At 56.4% G+C, this 23411-nt stretch overlaps 1 protein-coding gene and 1 long non-coding RNA gene across 10 annotated transcripts in view; one reads left to right on the top strand and one right to left on the bottom strand.

The window, feature by feature from the left end:
- The window catches only part of SORCS2 (sortilin related VPS10 domain containing receptor 2), a 575162-nt gene that overhangs the window by 460566 nt on the left and 91185 nt on the right, over positions 1 to 23411 (bottom strand). For 4 of the 9 annotated variants that reach the window (XM_035294148.3, XM_078367583.1, XM_078367582.1 and 1 more), the window contains exon 1: positions 11298 to 11480. The exons of 4 other annotated variants lie outside the window; for them this stretch is intronic. Coding sequence is in view for 1 of the 5 variants with exons in the window: in XM_035294146.3 (XP_035150037.3) it covers positions 11303 to 11443 (141 nt within the window). In the remaining 4 variants the exon portion in view is untranslated. Of the gene's footprint in view, positions 1 to 11297; positions 11481 to 23411 lie in introns of those variants that run through there. One more of the 9 variants, XM_035294146.3, reaches the window with a different exon arrangement.
- LOC144581846 (uncharacterized) lies at positions 10764 to 13653 on the top strand. Its single transcript, XR_013533213.1, has 2 exons — positions 10764 to 10882; positions 11187 to 13653. It is a non-coding gene; the product is annotated as an uncharacterized LOC144581846 (long non-coding RNA).

The following is a 23411-nucleotide window of genomic DNA, read 5'->3' as shown; positions in this document are numbered from 1 at the left end:
TCACAGAAAGCCCAGGGGTGTGTCAAGGTAGAGAGTGACCCCAAGTGGGGGCACCAGGTGGCCCTAGGAGCCCCTGCCCCACCCTATCGGCGATACTGTGCAGAGCACGGGACCTTCCGCCTCACCAAGTTTCAGCAGCACAGCGCCAAGCCTCGCTCCTCCGTGTTTGCGCCCATAAGTGTCTGTCCAGCGAACTGGAGGATGTCGGTGAGTTGCTAGAGGCAGCATCTGGGGGCTTGGTCAGGGAGGGGACGGTGCTCTGGGCAGTGGAATGTGGGCGTGTCCAGGCCCAGCCCAGGGACACCTCTGAACGATTCTGCACACCCCTCCCTTCTACTACCCACCAAGTGGCATCGAGAAGAACCCCCCAGACCTTGGGGTGGGCAGAGCCCAGGGTGTTGGACCACCTTAGAAGCCACCAGCTGAACCCCAGTTGTGCCCATTCATTCGAGCAAGAGAAACTTCTCTCACACTAAGCCCCTGAGATGCTGGGGGGCCTGACAGCCACTAGCGTCTTCCCTAATAAATGTATCCCCCAGCCTTGTCCACCACCTGCTAGGCCACTGCAAGGAGCAGGTGACGGAGAAGGGAGCTGAGCACATGTGGGAGGAGGGGTGAGGGCCACGCAGTGTCTCTATTTTCAGCACTGGTCAGACACACCTCCTTCTCAAGATTGTATTCCACAGAAACACTGTTCCCAGAAAAAAAAATTAACGTAGAAATGAGACAAGAAGAGCCAGAATGTTGGGCTAAGAAACAACACTGGAGCCACCAGCAAGCGTGGTGTCACCCCACCAGAAGCCTCGCAGGAACCAGGGTGCCTCCAGCAGGGAGCCTCCGTGGCTCTGCCCACGGGACACCCCGGCCCCAAACCCTGGAAACGCTCTGACTTCACTGTGCGTTTCTTCTTAGGGAGGAGAAGAGGAAGCAGGAAGATGCATGGGGCTTGATTGTGCCGCTGGAGCCCTTTGCTGCAGGCCCCAGGCCCCTGCCAAGCTCTGCACACACCAGGTCCCTGCCAGCCTCCAAGATCTTATCCAGCCAAGCTGCCAGCCAGGAGCTCCAGGCCTGCTCACCGCCAAGGCTCCTGCTCCCTCCACCCAGCTCAAGGTGCAGCTCCGAGAGAAAGAATCAAGGGCTAAGAGAGGATGCGTGTTTACTGAGCACTGACGAGGCCCACGAACGCTACCCAGCTCTCCCAGGCCCAGAGCACAGCAGGGAGGCCTGTTTTACTCCCAGTTTCGACACACGTTAGTTCAACAAACACATTGGAGGGATGGGAGGGAGGAGGCCGCCTGCTGAGCCACACCCACCTCTTCTCCATCAACTCTCCTGCACGCAGACCCTGAAAAAGATGCTAAATAGATACTTGGGGATGATGCATAAAACGGGGAAGGGAAGCAGGAAAGACGGAGGGAAGGAAGGGCAGAGGGACAGGTGCACAGAGGGAGGGACAGAGGAGGGCCATCTCTCCCCAGAGCCCCAGCCATCACCTGCCCCTGTCACTAATGAGAAAGGGGGTTTTGAGCCTGACGTACCCATGTCTGTCGAGCTGTTTGTCATTCCTCATCGCCTCTGGGTCTGTATCCGTCTCCCCACCCCCAGGCAAGAACGGAAGGCCAGAAGGAAAGAGTGAAGAGTCAGGGTCTGGTCCTTCGCTCTGTGCTGTCACCTCCAGCATGGGGACCACATGTGCCTGGCACATATAGGCGTCAACAAGTATTGGTTAAATAAATGAACGACATGAAGGTATGGAAAAGAGACTCCACATCAGGTTTCCATCTTAAACTGAGGCTGACAATAGCACCTGCCTCAGTGCTTGGAACGATCCCACAAAATCACACGTGTGCAGACCTGGTCAAGGGGTACACAGCCGTGGTCACCCCTTGGCCCCTCTGGCCTCTGACAGCCTTTCTCTCCCCACACTCTCAGGTCAGGTCCACAAGGAACATCGCTGTCTCCCGCCTGGATGGGGAGCTCTGTGGCAGCTGGACAGAGATACGCTGAGGTCTGCGTCCTGTGCTCTGATTTGGCTTTAGAAGGTATTTTCCTTCACCCACGACTCAGAAAGTAATGACTGACACCGACTGTGTGCTGCCTCTGTTTGAGACCCCAGAAACGGAGCAGGCCGGTGGGCAACTTGCCAACTAAACAGATGCCCTGATATTCAGTACCACAAACCTCAGCTCACAGAATGGTTTGCAGGGCACCATGACCACCACCAAACGCCGAAGCCCACGCTTCCTTCAACCCCTACATCGCTCACGCGTGGACAAAAACACTGAAAGAATAAGAATTGACCTAGAGAATGTGATTGCATCTCAGACGAAGTCAATCCACACATAATGCAGCTCAAGAACTAACAAGGGGCCTAGAGGAATTAGGATACAGCAAAGAGGGATGAGGCTGGTTTCTTTTTAGAAAAGGGAGGATGGAGAAAGCAGAAAAAACAAAACCCTCATTGTCATCGTCACCAGCAGAGAGCATCCGCTAATAACTCCTTGGAAGCTGAGTTCCCGACAGAATTAAAAAGTTGCCATCCTTGACCTAACGAAGCTAGGAACGCCTCAGTGATTTGGATATTGGGTTTCCCGGGAATTTACTTCCCGAGCTGTAGCTGTCTCCTGGCTGACCCCATGCCGGCTCCTCTTTAAAAATGTCCCTTGGGGGCACTAATTTTGAAAAATCAAATTAGGTTTGCTTTTTATTACCTCGTCTGAGCTCTGTTTTGTACGCATGGAGGAGTGGCTGCGGCACGGGCCACATCAACATTCCACTGTGCACACAGCACCCTGGGGGCACAGGGACCCTCCACGGAGGCTTGGAGGTGAAATCACCGCTTGGCTGGGGCCCCCATGCAGCGAGGGGCACACAAACCTAAATTATTAATGTGAGATCACAAGAACTTTGAGGTACTAATTAGATGATACTCTTGTTTATTGATACCATAAAATGCTAGACAATATCCTTGTGTGTAAAAGGGTGTAAGAGAACACACCTACACACACACACACACATGCAACATATATGTGGACTGCCTACGAGATGCCAGATACTGCTCTCAGTGCTTCGGGTACAGCAGTGAACAAATGGACAAAATGAACTTAGCTTTACTGGGAAGACAGATGAGAAACCAAATAAAAAGGAAAAATATCTGGTTAGGTCCAACCGTGGTCACTGCCACGGAGAAAAGCAGGTCCAAGTCGGGGCACAGAGCGTGCACGGTGGGCCCAGGGCTGCAATTTTAAATAAGGTGGTCAGGGAGGCCTCGCTGGAAAGTGGGGACCTGCAGCTCCTGAAGGAGGGGCAGAGCACCAGGCAGACGTCAGGCTGCAGGGAGGGAGCTCCGGGCAGACGAGGGGGCAAGAGCAAAGGCCCAGAGGCAGGAGCGTGCACACAGCCATGGACCAGCATGGGGGATCCAGTTGTGACCTTGGCTTTTCTTCTGAGACAGGAACCTCTGCGCAGGCACTAGTCACTTACCTGTCATTTCCCCAGCAATGTGCAAACTCCTTGAGGGCGGGCACTGCGTCTGATTCCTGTCGACACCTGGCATCCCTGCAAATGCCTGACCCACAAATACTGGGGATTCAAGATGGTGCCTGCCTGTGAGGATCGCACTATCAGACCAGGAGCTCAGGTCTCACAGATGAGGCCAGAGACAAGAATGAGAAAGCAGAATAAAATGTCGTGTCATCGAGTGCTACGACGGGCAAGCCGGGCTGCAGGTGCAGACACTTTGGCCTGCCCACCCACTGCCCAGCTAGGTGGGATGCCACCGGCGCATCTCAGCAGGCCACAGAGGCCACTGCAAGGGAGAGTGATTCTTATAGAGGATGTAGGAATGCAGGCACCAGAGCTGGAAGGAAAGGAGAGGCGCCAAGGCACTGACATGCTGCTCTGAATACTGGGTTTATCCAATAAGAGCCCTGCAGGAGAAGGGAACCTAGGGGCCCATCCCTCCTCCAGCTCAGCTCAGGAGAATGCACTCCAGAAAGTGCAGAGCACACCGTTTGGGAGGTCAGCGCAGCTAATGGGAAAAGGAGAGAAACTGCCCATCTTCATCTCATTTTGGTGCTTTCAGGAAACACATTTTCTGCTGGGGCCACAAAGATTCACAACACTCAGGCTGGGTTGCTGAGGAATGCAGATGGTTCAGGCTGCCCGGCTTCTGGCTGGCAGCAGGTGCCAGCCTAGACCTCTGCCCCGTGGGGAGGAGGGTTGAGCGTGCTCTGCCTGCTGTGCTCTGGGCCACTGTGGGCTCATACTCAGGGGCCGGTCTAGCCCCCTGAGCCCTGGACTCAGTTCTCTGGTTCATAAAGACCAGCTGCTAAGAACTTTCTGTGATACTGATCCAAGATCATTCCTTCACCCATTCATTCGACCACACAGGTGCACAGGCCACCCTCGTCCCTCCCTGGGCCTGTGCTGAGGGTGGGTGGACTTCCAGAACCTCCTTGGCAGCTCCCCAACCAGGCTGTGGTTCCATAAGAGTAGAGTAGCAGTTTCTGTTTCAATAGCTGTTGTGTCTTCAATATCCAGCACGGTGACTGGCATATAGCAGGTGCTCAGCAAGCCCTGGTAGAACGGAGGAGGAAATGAGTGGAGGAATGCCGCCCGCCAGGATGGGGGCTGTGCTGTGGGATCCAGAGGCAGCCAGAAGGGCCTGAGCAGGAACGGAAGGACACAGTCCCACCAGGGCTGGGCCAAGGACACGAGGAGAGGGCGGGGCCCACAGAGGTGCTGTGAAACCACCTCTCGAAGACTGAGGCTTGACCTTAGACTGAGCACGTCCCAGACAGCTGGGCTGCACAGAAGAGGCAGATAGGCAAGAGAAGGGTGTCTGCAAAGGGAGCTGCCCAGGCAGACAGGAGATGGCCGGGACATACGACAGGACCCTGAGAGACCGAGTGGCCAGACACAAACAGCTCTCAAACAGGGCTCTTCCACAAGAGTGACGCAGGCCCCCATGCCAGGTCAAGGCTGGCTGCAGACAGAAATCAAGCAAGACCTAGAGATGAGGAAATCCAGCTGGAGGAGGGCCAGGGGAAGGTGCCCTCACTATGGCGGCGTTGCCTGCAGTGGTTGAAGGGTACACGGGTGCTAGACCAGGGGAGTTCACAGACTGGCAAGCTCTTTCCCCACTCTCTGTCCCAGTTTCCTCATCTGCCAAATGGGTGTAATGACAGGACCTGCTCCAAAGTTGGCTGTTAAGAACCTACTGTGTCAATGCATGCCCAGTGCTTACCACAGTGCCATGGTGGCATGGATTAACTCCACTGCTTCCTCACTGAAAGCAGAGGCAGGGTGCCTCACTTCGCAGAACAGGCTCAGCAGGGCTTGGTAGAGTGACGCAGAAGCTAAAGCGGCAAAGAACATCTCTCTGCATCACTGCACGGTGAGTTCATGAAGTCCTTCACTTTCTTTTTCTCTCCACCCTGGACTCTGCTGGGTTTCCAGAAAAGTAACCCCCACCCTCCGCCCACTTTTCTGCCCAGAGTAATTCCTGCTCCATCCCAGGGATGAGACCCTCACTCCTCCCTCCAGATCTCTCACTCCTAGGCCATCTCCTCCAGGAAGCTCTCCTGGCAGTGATGGGGCCTTCGCTGCACCCTCAGTGCAAGAACCCAGCTCGGCTCCTGCATCACCCACTTATCGGTGGCTACAAAGGGTGGGCGATGCCTGTTCCACCTCCCAGCCCTCAGTAGCTGTAGGGCGCACCATCATCCTCTCTCATCCTGATTCTGCCAGGCTTTAGTTGACTTACCAACGCCCAAGGACAAAAAGCATTTTGACCAAGCCGTGACTTCAGCCTGTCACAGCTCAGCAGGGGCTAGAATTTGGCTGCCTCAGCTCAGAAGGCAGCCGCGGTTGCAGCAGGGGTGGCTGTCGGGGGACTCTGGGAGAAGGACAAATGGAGGCCAACGCCACCTTTCCTGCTTACGTGCCCAGCTGGATGGTGAGAAGGGAGCACACGGAGCGCTCAGGGGTCGGTTTCAGAGCTTGAAGTGCCAGGGGGCAGAAATGCCCCGCAGGCAGCAGGCCCCAGGAAAACGGTGCGGGAAGCTGGAGCGGGCCGTCAGGGGGACAGAGCCTGGACTGCGGCTTCCCCGCCGCCCTTGTTTTCAGATGATAAGACAATTAGGGTGAGCACTGCCTTTCGGGGATAAGACTCGCTCCCTTCCCATACACCTTTAAGAAGAAAGAACTGAAGCCAACCAAGTAGAAAACGCCCCGGGACCTAACATGCTCTCGCTTCCTAGACGGGCGGGTGCTTGTGCTTTGTTTTTGAAAAGGACGGGGAAAGAAGATATCTCCAGCTGTTCTTTGATGTTTCGGGCCAGATGGTCTCCGAGAGATTTATCCGAGGCCATGCGATCCATACAGAAAGGAACTGAGCCCCACTGAGGGGCAGAGCCATCTGAGGGGAGACAAGACGCACAGAGCTGATTGGGATCCGGCCCGGGGCGGCCGCTCGGCGGGCCATGCCTGATTGGCAGCACCGTTTTCTCAGGAGGGCACAGCCCGCCATCCACTCAGATGCATTCCACACCCGCTCGCAGTCTCGGCCCCCACCTTGCCTGGCCGCCAGGGTGCCCATCCCCCGCCCCAGCCAGGCGGCCCTGGATGCAAAGCGTCCCTATTCATCTGCCTCATGCTAATTCCTCCTGCTTTCCTCCCCCCTCCCGTCTTGCCACCACCCCCGGCCTTTATGTGCCCAGCTGGGGGACCCAAGAGGGGGCGGTGGGGCCAGGGCAGCCCTTTTGTGAGGCCTCCCGCTAATGCCCCACTAATCCTGCAATTTGCACAACTCTGCGATGCTGGGTCACTTTTAATTATCTTCCCACCAGCCTCGTCCCAAAAGAGGACAAACACTTGTGTGAATGGAGGCGGGCTTGCGGCTGATTCCGCCAGGCTCTGCAGAGAGGGGCACCAGATGGCAGCACGAGGATCCCAAGGACATGGGCAGAACCAGGGTGGAGCACCCGGCCAGGGCCTGGGGACCTCAGGCTCACACATGTCTGCTCAGGTCTTTGGCTGGCACAGACGAGCCCCGTTCCCTACACTCTGAAGGGAGTGCCAGCTTCCTCCTCCTCAGTGACACCAGCAGTGTGGCTGCTGCAGAAGCTGGAGATCAGACGGCAGCCCTCTCCGGTCACTGTGAGAGCTGGAGAAACCTGGGTCCTTCACAGCCGCAGTGGCTCCAAGAGACATGGTGCCCACGGAGAAGCCTGCTCCGAAGCGGCCAGGGCACCCCGGTCAGTAGTTTTGCCCTTGCCCGGGTCACTGACCCATCAGAGCCGAAGGCAGCTCCCGGCACCCTCTCCAGAAAAGTCTGCACTATCGCTCATGATGTCAGGGCATCCTGGCCACTGAATTCATCCCAGAAACCAAACTAAGACCCCAGGAAAGACAAGGCCCACCTCTAATTGCCCATACTCTCTTTCCAAGACCCCAACCCTTCCTCCCTCACCCCTGCTGGGGTGCCTTGCCCTCATATGCACAGAGCCCTGGAGAAGAGTACAGATGGGTATCCCCAAACTGCCCCTTTCTCTTCTCACCATGGTCCTGTCCTGGACCCCAGGGGGCCTTGCATGCCCGTGGTGCACATGGCCCCCAAGGCCATGCTCAGTTCCCCTCTGTCCCCTACCCCATCGCTGCCTTGGCCGACCTCTGGGACTCCAAGTGCACACCCTGGCTGTGCAGCCCACTCTGGGAGGATAGGCCTGGGGAGGAGGCGGCTCAGGCCCTGGAAGCAAGCTCAGGCCAGCAAGGCACAAAACTGCAGGGTCCCAGGTATCCAGATGTGGCCTACCAGGCGGATGCCAGCCCCAGGGGGCTCACTCTCTGCTCCACAGACTCTCAGGCCCTTGCAGATAGTCATGGCCAGAGCACAGAGAGGCCTGAGCCCACTGGAGGGTGGGGCCAGCACAGAGCCCAGGCCACCTGGCTCCACCCAATGCCATGCCCCCAGGCGGCACCGAGGGCCCAAAAGTGCTGGCAAAGGCAGGCCTGAGTGTGAGCCAGCCTTGCTCCTGGAGTCGCAGGACACGTGTCTAAGTCCCTTCTACATGGCAGCAATTTGGTCTCAGGCTGGGAACCACACGGCACAGTTCTCATCCTACAGAAGCCTCAGACAAGGGTCTAGGAACAGGAGCCCTTGAACTTGGGAACAGGAAAGGACCTTCCAGTCACTAAGCACGGCCCTCCCCACCCAACCCCCGTTCACGGGGAGACTCAGCAGGGGGCAGGGCATGCCTAGGGCCCAGGCTGTCTGGACGGTAGGAGCAGAGTCGGCTCTCCACTCCCCCCCAGAGCTCTTCCGATCCCCACCCGGCAGCATCCCTGGGGTGGGGCTGGGGGAGGGGTGGGGGCCTGCAGAACAGACACAAAAGTGGCATTCATGCAGGGGACAGGGCTGCAGGCTGAGGCCAGGCAGAGGCAGAAGCGGGTGTGGCTTTTCCCTGTAGCCCCACCAACTACAGGGCTCACTCACCGCTTCCTCCCTCGGGCACTGAGCACGGTGGGGGACCCCGAGCTGGGGGCGCTGGGGTGACTCAGACAGGCCTCTGCCCTCCAGGAAGGGAAGGGGGCATAGTGAGGAATCCCAGCCCCTCCACCTAACGCTGAGGAGATGCCCAGAGAGGGAACCCACGGGCATCCAGGGGAGGTGGGGAGGAGCCCCCAGGCGCTCCGAGGAGAGAGGTCAGCAAAGTCTTGCGAGAGAAGATGGGGGTCATGCACGTCGCAGGTGTTCGGCAGCACACGCAAATCCCCAGACACCGGAAGATGCGGGTGCTCGGGAAGAGGGGTGGGTACAAAGCTGGCATAGGTACCTCGGACACCAGGCCGGACATGCGGACCTTAGCCAGTCGGGGCTGGGGAGTTGAGGCGCTGCTTTCCCATGGCCGGCAGAAGAGAGGCCTCTTCTGTCCCCAATAGCCAAGGACTACCAAGCCATAGAGGGAAGCCACACATGTTGGGGGGGGTCACCCTTCCAGAAACAGTCTGCTGTTTTCTCTGCTGACCTGCAAAGAACAGGCCTGGTGCTGGCCCTGTGTTCCTGAATATTAAGTTGTCACCCTTCCCCGCAGTTCTCAGTGGCTGAGGCTACTCTAACTCCCAAAAGATGCAGGGGAAGCTGCAGCTTGGAGCGATGTGGTTAGCTGCCCAAGGTACATGCTTGTAGCCACCCCCTCCACTGGTGCCCCGCAGGAGTGAGTGGCCTCAACCAGGGCTGAACCCCGTGTCCTTGGTGGAGTGGGGTGGGGAGAGGAGAGGTGGGGTCTCACAGAGGGCCCCACACTCTGTCCCTGCCACCCTGCCCATAATTTGGGTTGTGCCTGTAGCATCCCAGGAGTCCCACCTCAGGGTCTCTGGAGAGGAGGCAAAGCTTGCTGCCAGCAAGCCCAGTGTCGCTCATGAAATCCTGCTAAGGCAAGTGCCTGCCCGCTAACACGAGGCTCGTCACAGGCCAGAGAGAAAATCAGTATGTGCACAGGGTCTGCCCCAGGGGGAAATGAGACTTCTAGCTCCTGGAGGCTGTGAGGGCGGGAAATAGGGGTTCCTGAGTATTTTCACAAGTGTCCAGGAAGGTGGGGGCACCCCAGAAGGAGCACCCCAAGTAGCTACAGAAACAAGGTCAGCATGGGCAACCAGCAGGTGCCACTGTAGCCAAGAGAAAGAGGCAAGGCAGGCTGGCTGGGGCTGGGTTCCAATTCCCGGCATCGTGTTTCTCCCTGTGGCCCCCAACACAGACCCCTGGCCACACACACAGCCATAACACAGCTCCCACAGGGCTCTGCTCCAGGACTTCTGGCTCTGCCACGCCTGGCTTCTCCATCAGCCGGCCATGGGCAAGCAGCTGACTCGGCATTATCCACACCGAGCACCTACTGAGTGCTGGGCATGCTGCTCCATCAGCCCTGCCAGTCCCAGGTGGAAGAGGTGTGAGAATGCCCATTGGACAGGTGAGGAAAGCGAGGCCCAGTCTCAGGAGGCCACACCTCTCAAATGGTGAGTGCCATATCCAATGCTGGGCAGGACTCCACCCCACATGGTGGCAACAGGAGGATGAGAGCGCCGTCCCATTCACACCAGTAACCCCATGGATGCCTACAGCAGGGCTCCCTCCAGGGGTTCCATGCACGGGGCCAGAGGACAAGGACGTGAGGCTGGAGTCCAGCCCCCACCAGCGCTTCCTGGCGAGGGCTCCGGCCCCTCTCGGCTGCTCCCAGGGCTGAGAGGCTCAAACCAACCCCCAGGCTCCACTGCCAGGCCCATCTCCCTACTCCCTTGCTGAGGAGTGGGGCACCCAGCCAGGGGCTCTTCATCCCGGACAAAGCCCAGAAGCAACGCGCCTGGCCGGCCAGCGGAGCTCAGGGTGCTGCCCGCTTCAGTCCTGGCCAGGAGTCTGATTATTCATGAAAATCAGGCCTCCGCCATGTTCCTGGGCTCAGAGGGGCTGCTGTGCACAATCGCCTCATTGTGCCGGCAGCCATAATGGTGTCTCCTCTGGAGGGGAAGGAGAGAGAGAGGAGGAGCGGGAGAGGGGAAGGAGAGGGGGCTGGAACTAGAGGGGGGAGAAAATAAAAGGGAGGAGAAGGGGGGAGAGGAGGAGGGGGTGGAGGGGGATGAGGGGGTGGAAGGGGACGAGGTGGGGGAGAAGAGAGCTGGGGAAGAGGGAGAGGATAAGGGGAGGAGAGGGAGGAGGGGGAGGAGGGGGGAGGAGGGATAAGGAGAGGGAGAGGGGGAGGGAAAGTGAATCAGGAGGATCTGCCCGTGACAAGTACTGGCTGGGCCCAGAGAACAGAAAGAGTCCTCCCTCCAGAGTCCCAGCGCACTCCCTGCACCTCCAGGCATGGAGGAGGAGCTCCCTGGGGTAAGTGCTCCGGGCACTGCCAGAGGCCTCGCTGATGATCTAAAGGTCCGCAGGTCCCAGCTCTCAGCAGGCCAGCTGTGGGGAGACACAGCCTCCTGCCCCACCTCCAGCCTCATCTTCCCTCCACCCCCTAGCCCCGTCCTGGTTACACCAGAGGACACCCATTCTCACATCTGTCTCCCAAATAGGCCTTGGCCCCAGTTTTACCCTGTATTAGAAACTGCCCCCCCAATCTGCCCAGAGAAACCCTCCTCTCCTCCACACCCCGGTACTGATTCCTCATGGCGTGTCTCCTCATTGCCAGGCATCAGTGGCACACGAGCGTGTAGGGAGCTCAGAACTCTCAGCGGATGAGACGTGATTAACCAGAAGCCACCCCTTCCCCAGCCTGAGGCCACTTCGGCTGCAGTCGTACCTGACCTTCGGGAAGCAGAACACACCGCTAGAGCCGTGGAGAGTCTCATGGAGTGTGGAAAACACAAAAGGCGAAGGGAAGTACAGTGATCTGGAGATACCAGCATGCTCTTGGTGGAAAGGAGGAACCCCAGCAAGGGTTACCATCCAAACGCGCCCTGTTGGACAGCGCCTCGGAGTAGCCAAGTCCTGACTGCAAAGTTACCACCAAAAGCAGTGACAAAAGAGACACGTGTTTGGAAGGAGCCAATGCAGGCCCCACTGTGACCGAAGGAAGCCTCTCGGCAACCCCAGGCACCCCCCATCCTTGGCAGCACGCACTGAGACGCCCTCTCTGTAAGGACCAGAACAGAACCCGAGACACCAACTATGTCCACCAACCTGGGGAGACCTCCGAGTCCCCCAGCACTGCCCACCTGTCTGTGCCATCCCCCCTGCAGAAAGCAAGAGGTTGGGTTTACCCAGATCCCCAAAACCACTCGCCACCTTCAACAAGCGACTCCACTGCTGGGAACCTCTCCCAAGGAAAGGATCTTAAACTCTGCAAACAGTGCATTCAAACTCGTGGGGAGCCAAAAATAACCAACAGCAGGGGCTCACAGAGACATTCCGGGACACCCACTCCGCGGAGACGTAGGCGCTACGCAAAGCCATGTCTTACAAGGACTGCAGGAGGGCGTGAGATTTCGTATGATGAAAGCCAAGAGGGGAGTCAGTCAGGGCACAAAGGCGGTGGCGGGGGCATCTCCAGCACCGTTTTCTAAGTGGCAGACTCCCCAATAGACAAAGGAAAACAGAAAAAGACAAAAAAAAATCTGCAGAGGCAACCCGGCAGACGCTATCGGCATGGACCACTGTTCTTTCTGCTTTTCTGTATTTTCTAATAAGCACGGGCTATTTTTCCTTTCTAATTAATAAGTTCCTTTTGGAAAAAAAATTCAGCACTCTGCCCAAATTCACGGCAGAGCGTGCACTCTGCACCCGTGGCATCTTCATCAAGGGCACCCAGGCCACTTCTTCAAACCAGCAGGGGATGCCGGAACCAGGACCCCAGCCCCGCCCAGCTGGATACAGGCAGACAGATGTCACCAAAGCCCCCGGAACCTTCAGATTTGCTCCCGGTCAGTGATTCAGGTCTTCTCTCCCTTTAACAAGCAGCAGCCAATGTTAAAAAAGCAAATAAATACCCTAGAAGAAAATCTAGGCAAAACTATCCAGGACATAGGAGTAGGCAAAGACTTCATGAACAAAACACCAAAAGCATTGGCAACAAAAGACAAAATAGACAAATGGGACCTAATGAAACTCCACAGCTTCTGCACGGCAAAAGAAACAGTCACTAGAGTGGATCGGCAACCAACAGAATGGGAAAAAATTTTTGCAGTTTACCCATCTGACAAAGGGCTGATATCCAGAATTTACAAAGAACTCAAACAGATTTACAGGAAAAAAACAAACAAGCCCATTCAAAAGTGGGCAAAGGATATGAACAGATACTTTACGAAAGAAGACATATATGAGGCCAACAAACATATGAAAAAATGCTCATCGTCACTGGTCATCAGAGAGATGCAAATCAAAACCACATTGAGATACCATCTCACGCCAGTTAGAATGGTGATCATTAAAAAATCTGGAGACAACAGATGCTGGAGAGGATGTGGAGAAAAAGGAACACTTTTACACTGTTGGTGGGAGTGTAAATTAGTTCAACCATTGTGGAAGACAGTGTGGCGATTCCTCAAGGCCTTAGAAATAGAAATTCCATTTGACCCAGCAATCCCATTACTTGGTATATATCCAAAAGACTATAAATCATTCTACTATAAGGACACATGTACACGAATGTTCAATGCAGCACTGTTTACAATAGCAAAGACCTGGAATCAACCCAAATGCCCATTGATAATAGACTGGATTGGGAAAATGTGGCACATATACACCATGGAATATTATGCAGCAATCAGAAATGATGAGTTTGTGTCGTTTGTAGGGACATGGATGAATCTGGAGAACATCATCCTCAGCAAACTGACACAAGAACAGAAAATGAAACACCGCATATTCTCACTCATAGGTGGGTGATGAAAAATGAGAACACATGGACACAGAAAGGGGAGTACTAAGCACTGGGGTCTATTGGGGGGAAAAGGGGAGGGCCAGTGGGAGGGGGAGGTGGGGAGGGATAGCCTGGGGAGAAATGCCAAATGTGGGTGAAGGGGAGAAGGGAATCAAAGCACACTGCCATGTATGTACCTACGCAACAGTCTTGCATGCTCTGCTCATGTACCCCAAAACCTGAAATCCAATAAAAAATTTAAAAAAAAGCAAATAAATAAAGGAGAACCCCAAAGAAATACAACCTTTTACTCCTGTGGATTAATCCCTGAACATACTTGGATTCTTCCCGCCCAGGCCAAGCCCAGGTCCCCTGAGCTCACTAACTGTGAACACACCCGCCACTGTGGTCCACACCCGTGCTCTGCCGAGACCCCACGCCCAGAGCAGCCCTCTGGATTCTTGTCTTCAAGCACTCGGCGCAGTGATGGAAGCTGTGGGAGGGAATCTCCTTGGTGAACGGACTGCAAGGCAGCCACCCAGCTTTCCTCTCCAGGAGATGAGCAGGAGAGAGCTGAGATTCAGGCTGAGCTCAGTTTCAATGAGGCTGGTGGGTTTCCCATGAGGGTCCCCTCCAGGGCCAGCCCCAACAGACCCTCCGCCAGACAACAGGCACAGTTAGGAGCACCATCTCCCCACGCCACCTCCTACCATCCCTGCCTTGGCCTCGTGAGACCTGTGTGGCTGCTTCCCCAGTTTTACTGTGGGGGTGTTTAGAGTTGAGGGGCTTGTCCCACTTGAATGGGAATGAGCTGTGTCATTTATGAGCTAGGTGACCTTGGAAAACCCTGGAGACCTTCATCGTTGCAGATCAGCTCCTGTGTCCATAAAGATGAATTCTCTGGTGAGGATCACATGGGAGGAGGGATGGAGAGATGAGACATAAAACAGTGACAGGCTCGAAGGACTTGCTGGTGGCATCTCAGTCCCCTTCTTGATGTCTCCTGTCTTGGAGACTCTTTCACACACCAGGCTTCCCTAGTGGGCAGCCCTGACCCAGGCACAGTTGACCGAGTGCTGATGACCACGCTGAGGCATTTCCGCTGCTGTAGAAGAAACGCTGGCCTGGATCCCACAGCCCAGGGCCTCAAATGCCATGTGATCTCTCTCTCCCAGGAAGAGCACCATCATCCGCCGCAGAGCCAGAACGCTGGGAGTCCTCGCAGTGAACGCCTGCCCACTCACGGCACCGACAGCCCCCCTGGCCCAACCACCAGCACTGATGTAGACGGCAGAGGCCTCCCGTGGGCCAGGTGCAGGCTCCTCCCAGGCTCCGCTGCCCCTCTGCACCTGCAGCCAGGGAGCTCTTGTGAAAAGCAAATGACCACGCCCCTGTCCTGCTTTTAAACCCTCTCCTGGCCTCCCACGGCTGTTCAGTTAAAATCCCTCTCACCAGCTATGTGGCCTCAGCTCTGCCCCCACTGCTGCCTGTCAGAGCCCCTTCTCCTGCCTCTATTCATGTCACAGGTGCCTCTGCCTCGGACATCAGGGTCCCTCCCACCTCAGGACCTTTGCACACGATGTCCCCCTGCTCCACGTCCCGTGCTCCACTTAGCCTTATCCCTAAGATGTCCCCACCTCGGAGAGGCCTTCCCTAACCTAGGGTAAAACGTGCTCCCAGTACTGTCTCCTTTCAAGCAGTGACCACAGTTTGAGCAATTAAATAAGGAACAGTGGAATTCATTCTTTAAGCACGGCTACCCCCGCCAACCAGGCAGGGACTATGTCTGCCCCATTTCTCACTGGCTCCTCAGCCCTGCCTGGAGCATAGCAGGCCCTCAACCACGTTCACCGAATGAATGAATGAATCAATCAGTCAATCAATGAAGCCTCTGCAGTCATTACAGACAACAAATCAACTGAGAGCTACCCTGCCCTCCACTCCTCAACACACATGCACACACATGCACACACGCACACACATGCACACACATGCGCACACATGCAGACACATGCAAACACGCGCACACATGCACACACATACACACATGCACACACACGCACACACATGCACACACACAATGTACACATTTGTGCACATGGATGAGGGGATGGGAGGAACACTCCTGGAGAGCTCAAAGACCTGGGTTCCAGTCTCCATGCTCCCACTGAGTATGGGTCACTGCAGATCCTCTTCCTCTCTAGGCCTCAATTTCCCCACTTGGGCAATGGGTGTAAAGACCTGGGGAAATGAAGGGAGGATTGTGTTGGCAGCGTGGGGAAGAGAGAAGAATCCCGGAAGGGAAAAATGAACTAGGTTCCCCTGTGACCCACACACCAAAAGACCCTGGATTTTGGGCACAGTCAAAGCCCTGAACACGCCGTGGGAGCATGTGTGTTTTCCTTGCTGTCCACACACTGAAGTCAAGGTTACGGATAGCAGAGCCCACAGCAGAAGACGTCCAGATGGCAGGTGACTACTCAGGGGGCAGCCAGCCCACAGGACAGCCAAGGAGACGGGTGCTTGTTAGACACTGAGACATGTTTGTTACAACAGCTGCCGCAGGTTGTCCTGACTAATACATTAGGGTACTGGGCCATGTGGCATGAACCCACCTCCCCCGGGATCAGCCATAGCTTCCTGCCAGCCCAGGTCATTCAGCCTGCAGTTCCCCCCTCCCCACATTAGTCCCCTGGAGCAGACCCACTCAGAGGCAGTGAAGGTCTCCCCAGCCCTCCCATGAGGTGTCCTCCCTGGGAGTATCAGGGCCAACTCAGAGGGCAGCTTTTCAGGCAATTGGAAGGGAACCTTGTCCTTGTCCCCTGGCTGCGAGCAGGGTGCTGCAGGTGACAATGGCGATGCAGAATGCTGTAAGGGTCCTTTGAAGCATGAGCCAGGGTGAGGCCCTGCGGCACCTCGGAAGGATGGGCCACAGCCACCCACTGTCTCTATTTGGGATGTGCAGATAGCCTGTGTCTGCTCCCCCACATCCGCCTCCCGGCTCACAGCTTTCTTCCTCAAAGTGCTGCTGATAGGAGAGTCTGAAAAATGCTAATCCTGGAGGGAGCTCCCCGCAGAGTTATAATGAAAAGCTTTCCATAAATCGTGAGATTTCAGCCGGGCCCCGGGTCTGGGAGGGCTTTATTAACTGCAACGTGGTCTCTGCAGCAGTTGCTGCCAATCCACGCTGCTGCCCTTGATGAATCCGATTCATCAAACATGTATCACGTGCCGCCAGCATCCAGCACTGTTCCAGGCACCAGGAGCCTGCATCCCAACAGCAGATATGATTGAGCACTCACTCATTGCCAGGCAGGGTGGCGGGCTCTGCAAGACAATGGGGAATGACAGCCAGGCCTCACCTGAAAGGGACCAGACACAGATATAAGATGTCAAAGATGGCACAGTGGGCTCCGACCTGTGAACTCCAGGAAGGTTTCCTGGAGGAGGAAACACCAGACTGATTCCCAGGGAGAAGAAGGTGGCCAGACAAAGGCAAAGGGGGGGTCTTCCAGGTACAGAGACCTCCATCTGTGGAGGGCCAAAGGGAAGAAACCTCAGTCACTAACCCTGAAAGCACCAACTACTGGAATAAGGCTTCCCCAACTGTATCTGGGCTCCCTGGATGGCAGACATCCATATTCACCTACACCTGGATGAACTGAACAGGTGTTTCCCATTGCTAGCTCCCCCAAAATCTAGTGCCAAGCCCAGTGGGAAGACCGATTGGTCAAGAGAGTCAACACAGAAGGCTTGGACCCAGGGCAGTATGACACAGACCCCATGGAAACCCAGAGGAAAGACAGGAAGTCTTACTGGAGGAGGTGACGCAGACACCACTATAACCCAGAGGAAAGAGAGAAGGCTTCCTGGAGGGGGTGGTACCTGGATTTAGCGGCAGCCACCTCAAGCAAAAAGGGTTCATGCCGAGGACGGACTGCACTGTGTCCTCTCCAAGCCCCTGTACGAATTCCTGTATTGATGCCCTCACTGCCGATGTGGCTATATCTGGATAGGGGCTGTCAGGAGGTAATTGAGGTTAAAGAGGTCATAGGAGTAGGGCCCTAATCCAATAGGCCTGTGGCTTTAGAAGAGGAAGTGGGACAGGATCTCTTCCGCTCTTTCTCTCTCTCTCTCTCTCTCTCTCTCTCTGCCAAGTGAAGGCAGTGGAGAGGCTGCCATCTGCAAACCAGGAAGCCGTCCTCCCCAGACACGTGAGGCAGTGGAGAGGCTGCCATCTACAAACCAGGAAGCCGTCCTCCCCAGACACGTGAGACAGTGGAGAGGCTGCCATCTACAAACCAGGAAGCCGTCCTCCCCAGACACGTGAGACAGTGGAGAGGCTGCCATCTGCAAACCAGGAAGCCGTCCTCCCCAGACACGTGAGACAGTGAAAAGGCTGCCATCTACAAACCAGGAAGCCGTCCTCCCTAGACATGTGAGACAGTGGAGAGGCTGCCATCTGCAAACCAGGAAGCCGTCCTCCCCAGACACGTGAGACAGTGAAGAGGCTGCCATCTCTAAACCAGGAAGCCGTCCTCCCCAGACACATGAGACAGTGAAGAGGCTGCCATCTCTAAACCAGGAAGCCGTCCTCCCCAGACAAGTGAGACAGTGGAGAGGCTGCCATCTGCAAACCAGGAAGCCGTCCTCCCTAGACATGTGAGACAGTGGAGAGGCTGCCATCTGCAAACCAGGAAGCCGTCCTCCCTAGACACGTGAGACAGTGGAGAGGCTGCCATCTACAAACCGGGAAGCCGTCCTCCCTAGACACGTGAGACAGTGGAGAGGCTGCCATCTACAAACCGGGAAGCCGTCCTCCCCAGACACGTGAGACAGTGAAGAGGCTGCCATCTGTAAACCGGGAAGCCGTCCTCCCCAGACACGTGAGACAGTGAAGAGGCTGCCATCTGTAAACCAGGAAGCCGTCCTCCCCAGACACGTGAGACAGTGAAGAGGCTGCCATCTCTAAACCAGGAAGCCGTCCTCCCCAGACACGTGAGACAGTGGAGAGGCTGCCATCTACAAACCAGGAAGCCATCCTCCCCAGACACGTGAGACAGTGGAGAGGCTGCCATCTACAAACCAGGAAGCCGTCCTCCCCAGACACGTGAGACAGTGAAGAGGCTGCCATCTACAAACCAGGAAGCCGTCCTCCCTAGACACGTGAGGCAGTGGAGAGGCTGCCATCTGCAAACCAGGAAGCCGTCCTCCCTAGACACGTGAGGCAATGGAGAGGCTGCCATCTACAAAACAGGAAGCTGTCCTCCCCAGACACGTGAAGGCAGAGGAGAGGCTGCCATCTGTAAACCAGGAAGCCGTCCTCCCCAGACACGTGAAGGCAGTGGAGAGGCTGCCATCTGTAAACCAGGAAGCCGTCCTCCCCAGACACGTGAAGGCAGAGGAGAGGCTGCCATCTGTAAACCAGGAAGCCGTCCTCCCCAGACACGTGAGGCAGTGGAGAGGCTGCCATCTGTAAACCAGGAAGCCGTCCTCCCCAGACACATGAGGCAGTGGAGAGGCTGCCATCTACAAACCAGGAAGCCGTCCTCCCCAGACACATGAAGGCAGAGGAGAGGGTGCCATCTGTAAACCAGGAAGCTGTCCTCCCCAGACACATGAAGGCAGTGGAGAGGCTGCCATCTCTAAACCAGGAAGCCGTCCTCCCCAGACACCAGTTCCACCTCTCCCTGATCTTGGACTTCCAGCCTCCAGGATCATGAGAAATGAAATTCTGTTGTTGACACTGCCTGGTTTGTGCTGTTTCCTTACAGCAGCCCCAGCTGACAAATGCAGAGCCCCTCAGTGCCCTCTTCGCCTCTATAACAGAAGAAGTTCACCATGGAGGTGGGACCGTGGGGCCCCCACGTATCTGCAGGGCACCGAATTTCACACCGCCAAGTGGTGTGTGGTTCAAGTTCTCGTGGTCCGACTGGCCTGCTCCTTCATCCTGAGGACGCGGGTGGCAGTTCTGGCTAAGTCACCACGTGTCCCACAGAGTGTTTAAACGTGGCATGAACCACCGGGGAATCCCGTCTAAGGTCACCACAGGAGGCCGCATGGCACAAGCTGGCTTTCAGTTGCCTTTCTGCCATCAAGGGCCAGGCCAGCAATGCCAGCCACGGGCTATCCCATCCCAGAGGGGCCGCGAGAAGCTGTCAGAAGAGGCTCAGAGGGTGGGTGGGCTCCGATGGGCCCGCATGTGGAGTGTTTCCATGCTTTTTCTCCAAACCAGAAAACAGCTTTTACCAAAGCAGAATAAACAGCCTTTCCTTCCAAGTAAAAACCATCTTTAAACGAATCGAATCTGTCTGCAGTGCTCCATTCCCTCACTCAGGAAGTGGCAGGCCCACCCCCCCCACGGCACGGGATCAATGTGGCAGAGCCACTGAGGAGCTGTGCTGTTCTCAGTCAAATGGCAAATTAAAGACAGTCAATGCCAGCATTGTCGTCTCCTTCTTGAAAAAAGAGACACAAACAATCCGCTGGCTGAACTCTAAACTTGTAAAATTAAACTCTTTCTCCCAAGGACGGCACAAAGCCCCTGCCCCACGTCTGAACGCGCTCCCTCCTGCTAAGCACAAGTGGCTGGGACGCAGGGGCTCCTGCTGCCAAAAGAGACAAGGTTCCCATCTCCCCACCCAACCATCCGTGGCAAGGGTGACATGCCCCCACGCCCAGCTCCCAGTAGGAACGGTTCCCATTCCTGGCTGGAACCTTTCTGGGAAAGACTGACAGGCTGAGCACCCACTGGGGCGCACCCACATGGGAGGACCCAGGAGGGCCAGGGTACCGCTGCCTGGGAGCCTCAGAGCCTCTGGGACACCCCACCTTTTCCAGGGTCTCCAGTCAGCCACTGAGGCCTCGTGGACTGCTGCCCGAGGGCTGTGGCACCCAGAGCCTTCTCTTCTTCCCAAGTGGATCCTTGATCTTTCTCATCTGGGATTTTCCAGTTGGTTTGTCATTAAGGACACTTTTCACCCCTCACTGGGCAAGGCAGGAGACCCCCAAGGGAGCCCCAAATCTTGCCCTCAGGGAGTACACAGATCTAGTCAACACAGAAGGCCGTGACCCAGGGCAGCACAGGGAACCCTGGAAACCCAGAAGAGAGAAAGGAAGGCTTCCTGGAGAAGGAGGCAACTCCCAGGCTGGGCTGCAACCACCTTATGCAAGAAAGGTTCATGCCAGTGGCCCTAGTCCCTCTCTCTGCCTCTGCTGACTGGTGTCTCCTCACTCAGACCCACTTTCAGCTGCCAAAGCTCCGTCAGGACAGTCTCCTCTTTGTGACCTTCCATGGCTCCTGTACCCTGAAAAGCAGCACCCAGGCTCCACAGTCTGGGACCCAAGGCCCCTCCCAGTCTGCCTCAGTTATCATCTGCTCTGGTTAACCGAGGCCTGTGAACACATGTGACCTCTAAGGCACTGTGGGGAAAGTGCCAGGCTGAAGGAGGCCCAGGATCGAGTCCCAGGTCTCTTTTACTTTTGCACCTTTGGACCCAGGCCAGCACAGGGAGCCGTGGAAACCCAGAAGACAAAAAGGAAGACTTCCTGGAGGAGAAGGCACCTCCCAATCTGGGCTGCAGCCGCCTCATGCAAGATGTGAGCACATCCCTCCCTGGCCCTGCGTCCTCAACCAGTAAGATATGGGGGTTGGCCAGGGACTGAGTATGGCCGGGTCTCTTCTGGTCCTGGGACCAGTCCCAGCTCCAGTGCCAGGCCCAGCCAAACTGCCACTCCTTTGTCTTGGAAACCTCAGGAGAAGAGAAACAGGGCTGAGAGGACGGTGCATCTCTAATGTCAGGCCTTGTGGGTGCCTTCCAGAGCATCTCCCTTCGCCTGCACCCCGCTCCATCCTGGCCCAAGCAGGTGGCTCCCTGGTCCGGGGCCTCCCCATGCTCTTCTGTTGCTCCCACAACAGGCCCACCCTCTCCAGAAGTGGCTCCGGCTGAGCAGGCTCCGCATCCTCTATCTCCCCCTTCCTAGCAGGCACTGAGGAATCCTAGCACCCCCTTCCCACTCGAGAAGACTCAGGGTCCAAGTCATGCAGTGAGGACCAACACAGGCCTGGGGACACCACTGGTGACTCTAAGAGACTGTTTACTAGCTCAGCACAGGGGCGAGGGGGACAGCAAGGATGGTGACAGTTACACCCACCATGAAGGGGCACCGGGAAGATGGATGGGAGACAGACAGGGAGCCTCTGGCAGGGCAGCTGGCTCTCGGCAGGACACGGAGCACGGTGCCGGCCACGGTGCTGATTAATGGTGGCGCTGGTCCCAGCACCGGGCCTCCGCGCTGCCCTGCAACCCTGGGCTGTCGGCCTCACGCCAGGCTCCTAAATCAGGGCTGCACCCGGCATCAGAGAAAGGCCCCGCAGTGGGAGCATCTGAACTCATTCAGCTCTGCTGAGCAGCCCAGGGCCCCCATGCTCCCACACCCTCGGATGCAGCAGCCCACACCAGCCTAAAAGAAACAGGGATCTGACTCAGCCCACAGTGCTCCGGAAGCTTCTGCTGGCGGTCTGGTCCTCCGGTGAGAAGGAAGGACGAGGCCCCAGGAGAATCCTCCTGGGAGCAGAGGTGCCTCCCCATCACCTCTGCCAGCTGTCTGGAGGGCAGGGCTGGCCACCAAACAGCAGAAGGTGCAAGGAGGGAGGGGCTGGAGCCTCAGCTGGCGGAGACCAAGTCTTCTAGGGAGGAAACCAGGCTCTCAATAGAAAATCAAAATCAACCGCCCACTGTGGCCAGGCATCTGTGCACTGCTGGACGGGGCATGAAGGGAGCAGTGTGGGGACCGCATGGCGGCCTCCTACGTGACAGGCCTGCATCCTCATGCCCACACCCCGCCATGCGGCCTTACCTAGAAAAAGCATCTTTGAAGCTGTAATGAAGGATGTCAACAGGAGATGGGGCTGGGCGCAGTGGCTCAAGCCTGTAATCCCAGTACTTTGGGAGGCCGAGACGGGTGGATCACCTGCTGTCAGGAGTTCGAGTCCAGCCTGGCCAACACAGTGAAAGCCCGTGTCCACTAAACAAACAAAAATTAATCCAAACAACTCAGGAGACTGAGGCAGGAGAATCACTTGAACCCAGGAGGCAGAGGTTGTGGTGAGCTGAGATCGTGCCACTACACTCTAACCTGGGCAACAAGAGTGAAACTCCATCTCAAAAAAAACAATATCTATATGAGGAGATGGTCCCAAGTGAGTCAGGTAGGCCTTAAATCCAATGACAGGTGTCATGATAAGACACAGACAGGAAAGAAACCCACGTGGAGACAAAGGCAGAGGACAATGCAATGCAGTCACAAGCCAAGGGCTGCCAGAAGCTGGAAGAGCCGGAAGGATCTTTCCCCAGTGCTACAGAGGGAGCACAGCCATTGGGACCCCTGGATTTTAGACTTCTGGCCCCCAGGACTGGGAGAGGATTTCCACTGTTTCAAGCCACCCAGGTTGTAGCAATCTGCTATAGCAGCCAGGAGCCAACTGACCTGAGTTCCAGAACCATCTCTACCATAAACAGCCTGTACAATCTCCAAGGCATGGCACCCTCTAGACTCCAGAACATGAATGGATGGGGAGACATGGCCCCTTCACCTCGAGCTCTCCCGGGATCTGCACAGCGAGAATGTCCTGGGTTCTCACAGTGAACCGCCGCTGTTTCTTGAGCACCGAACAGCTTGCTTCATTTCACAGGCATGGAAACAGGCTCAGGGAGGTTGAGGAAGGGGCCGGAGGCCAAGCAGTGGGTATGCAGGGAAGCCAGGACCTGAACACAGGCCATCTGACCTCAGCCTCAGCTCCTTCCCTTCATACCTCCCAGACTCTGGAGAAAGAAACAACTGGATGGGGACATTATGCATCCATCTCAGCAGGACGCCCTCCTGCCCTGTCCAGTCAGAAATGGGGGGAAAGAGCTGCGTGCTGAATAAAGGGGACACAGTCCTGCCCACTCGGTGGCTGTTCACAGGCTCCCTGGGCGCAGTCCTGCAAGCTGATCCTCTGACCTCGTGATGGCTCAGAATCATGCACTTCAGGTCTCCCCAGATGAGACGCTG

The sequence above is a fragment of the Callithrix jacchus genome, chromosome 3, assembly GCF_049354715.1.
Source record: "Callithrix jacchus isolate 240 chromosome 3, calJac240_pri, whole genome shotgun sequence".
NCBI lineage: Eukaryota > Metazoa > Chordata > Mammalia > Primates > Cebidae > Callithrix > Callithrix jacchus.
This window is presented reverse-complemented; position numbering and strand designations above follow the sequence as displayed.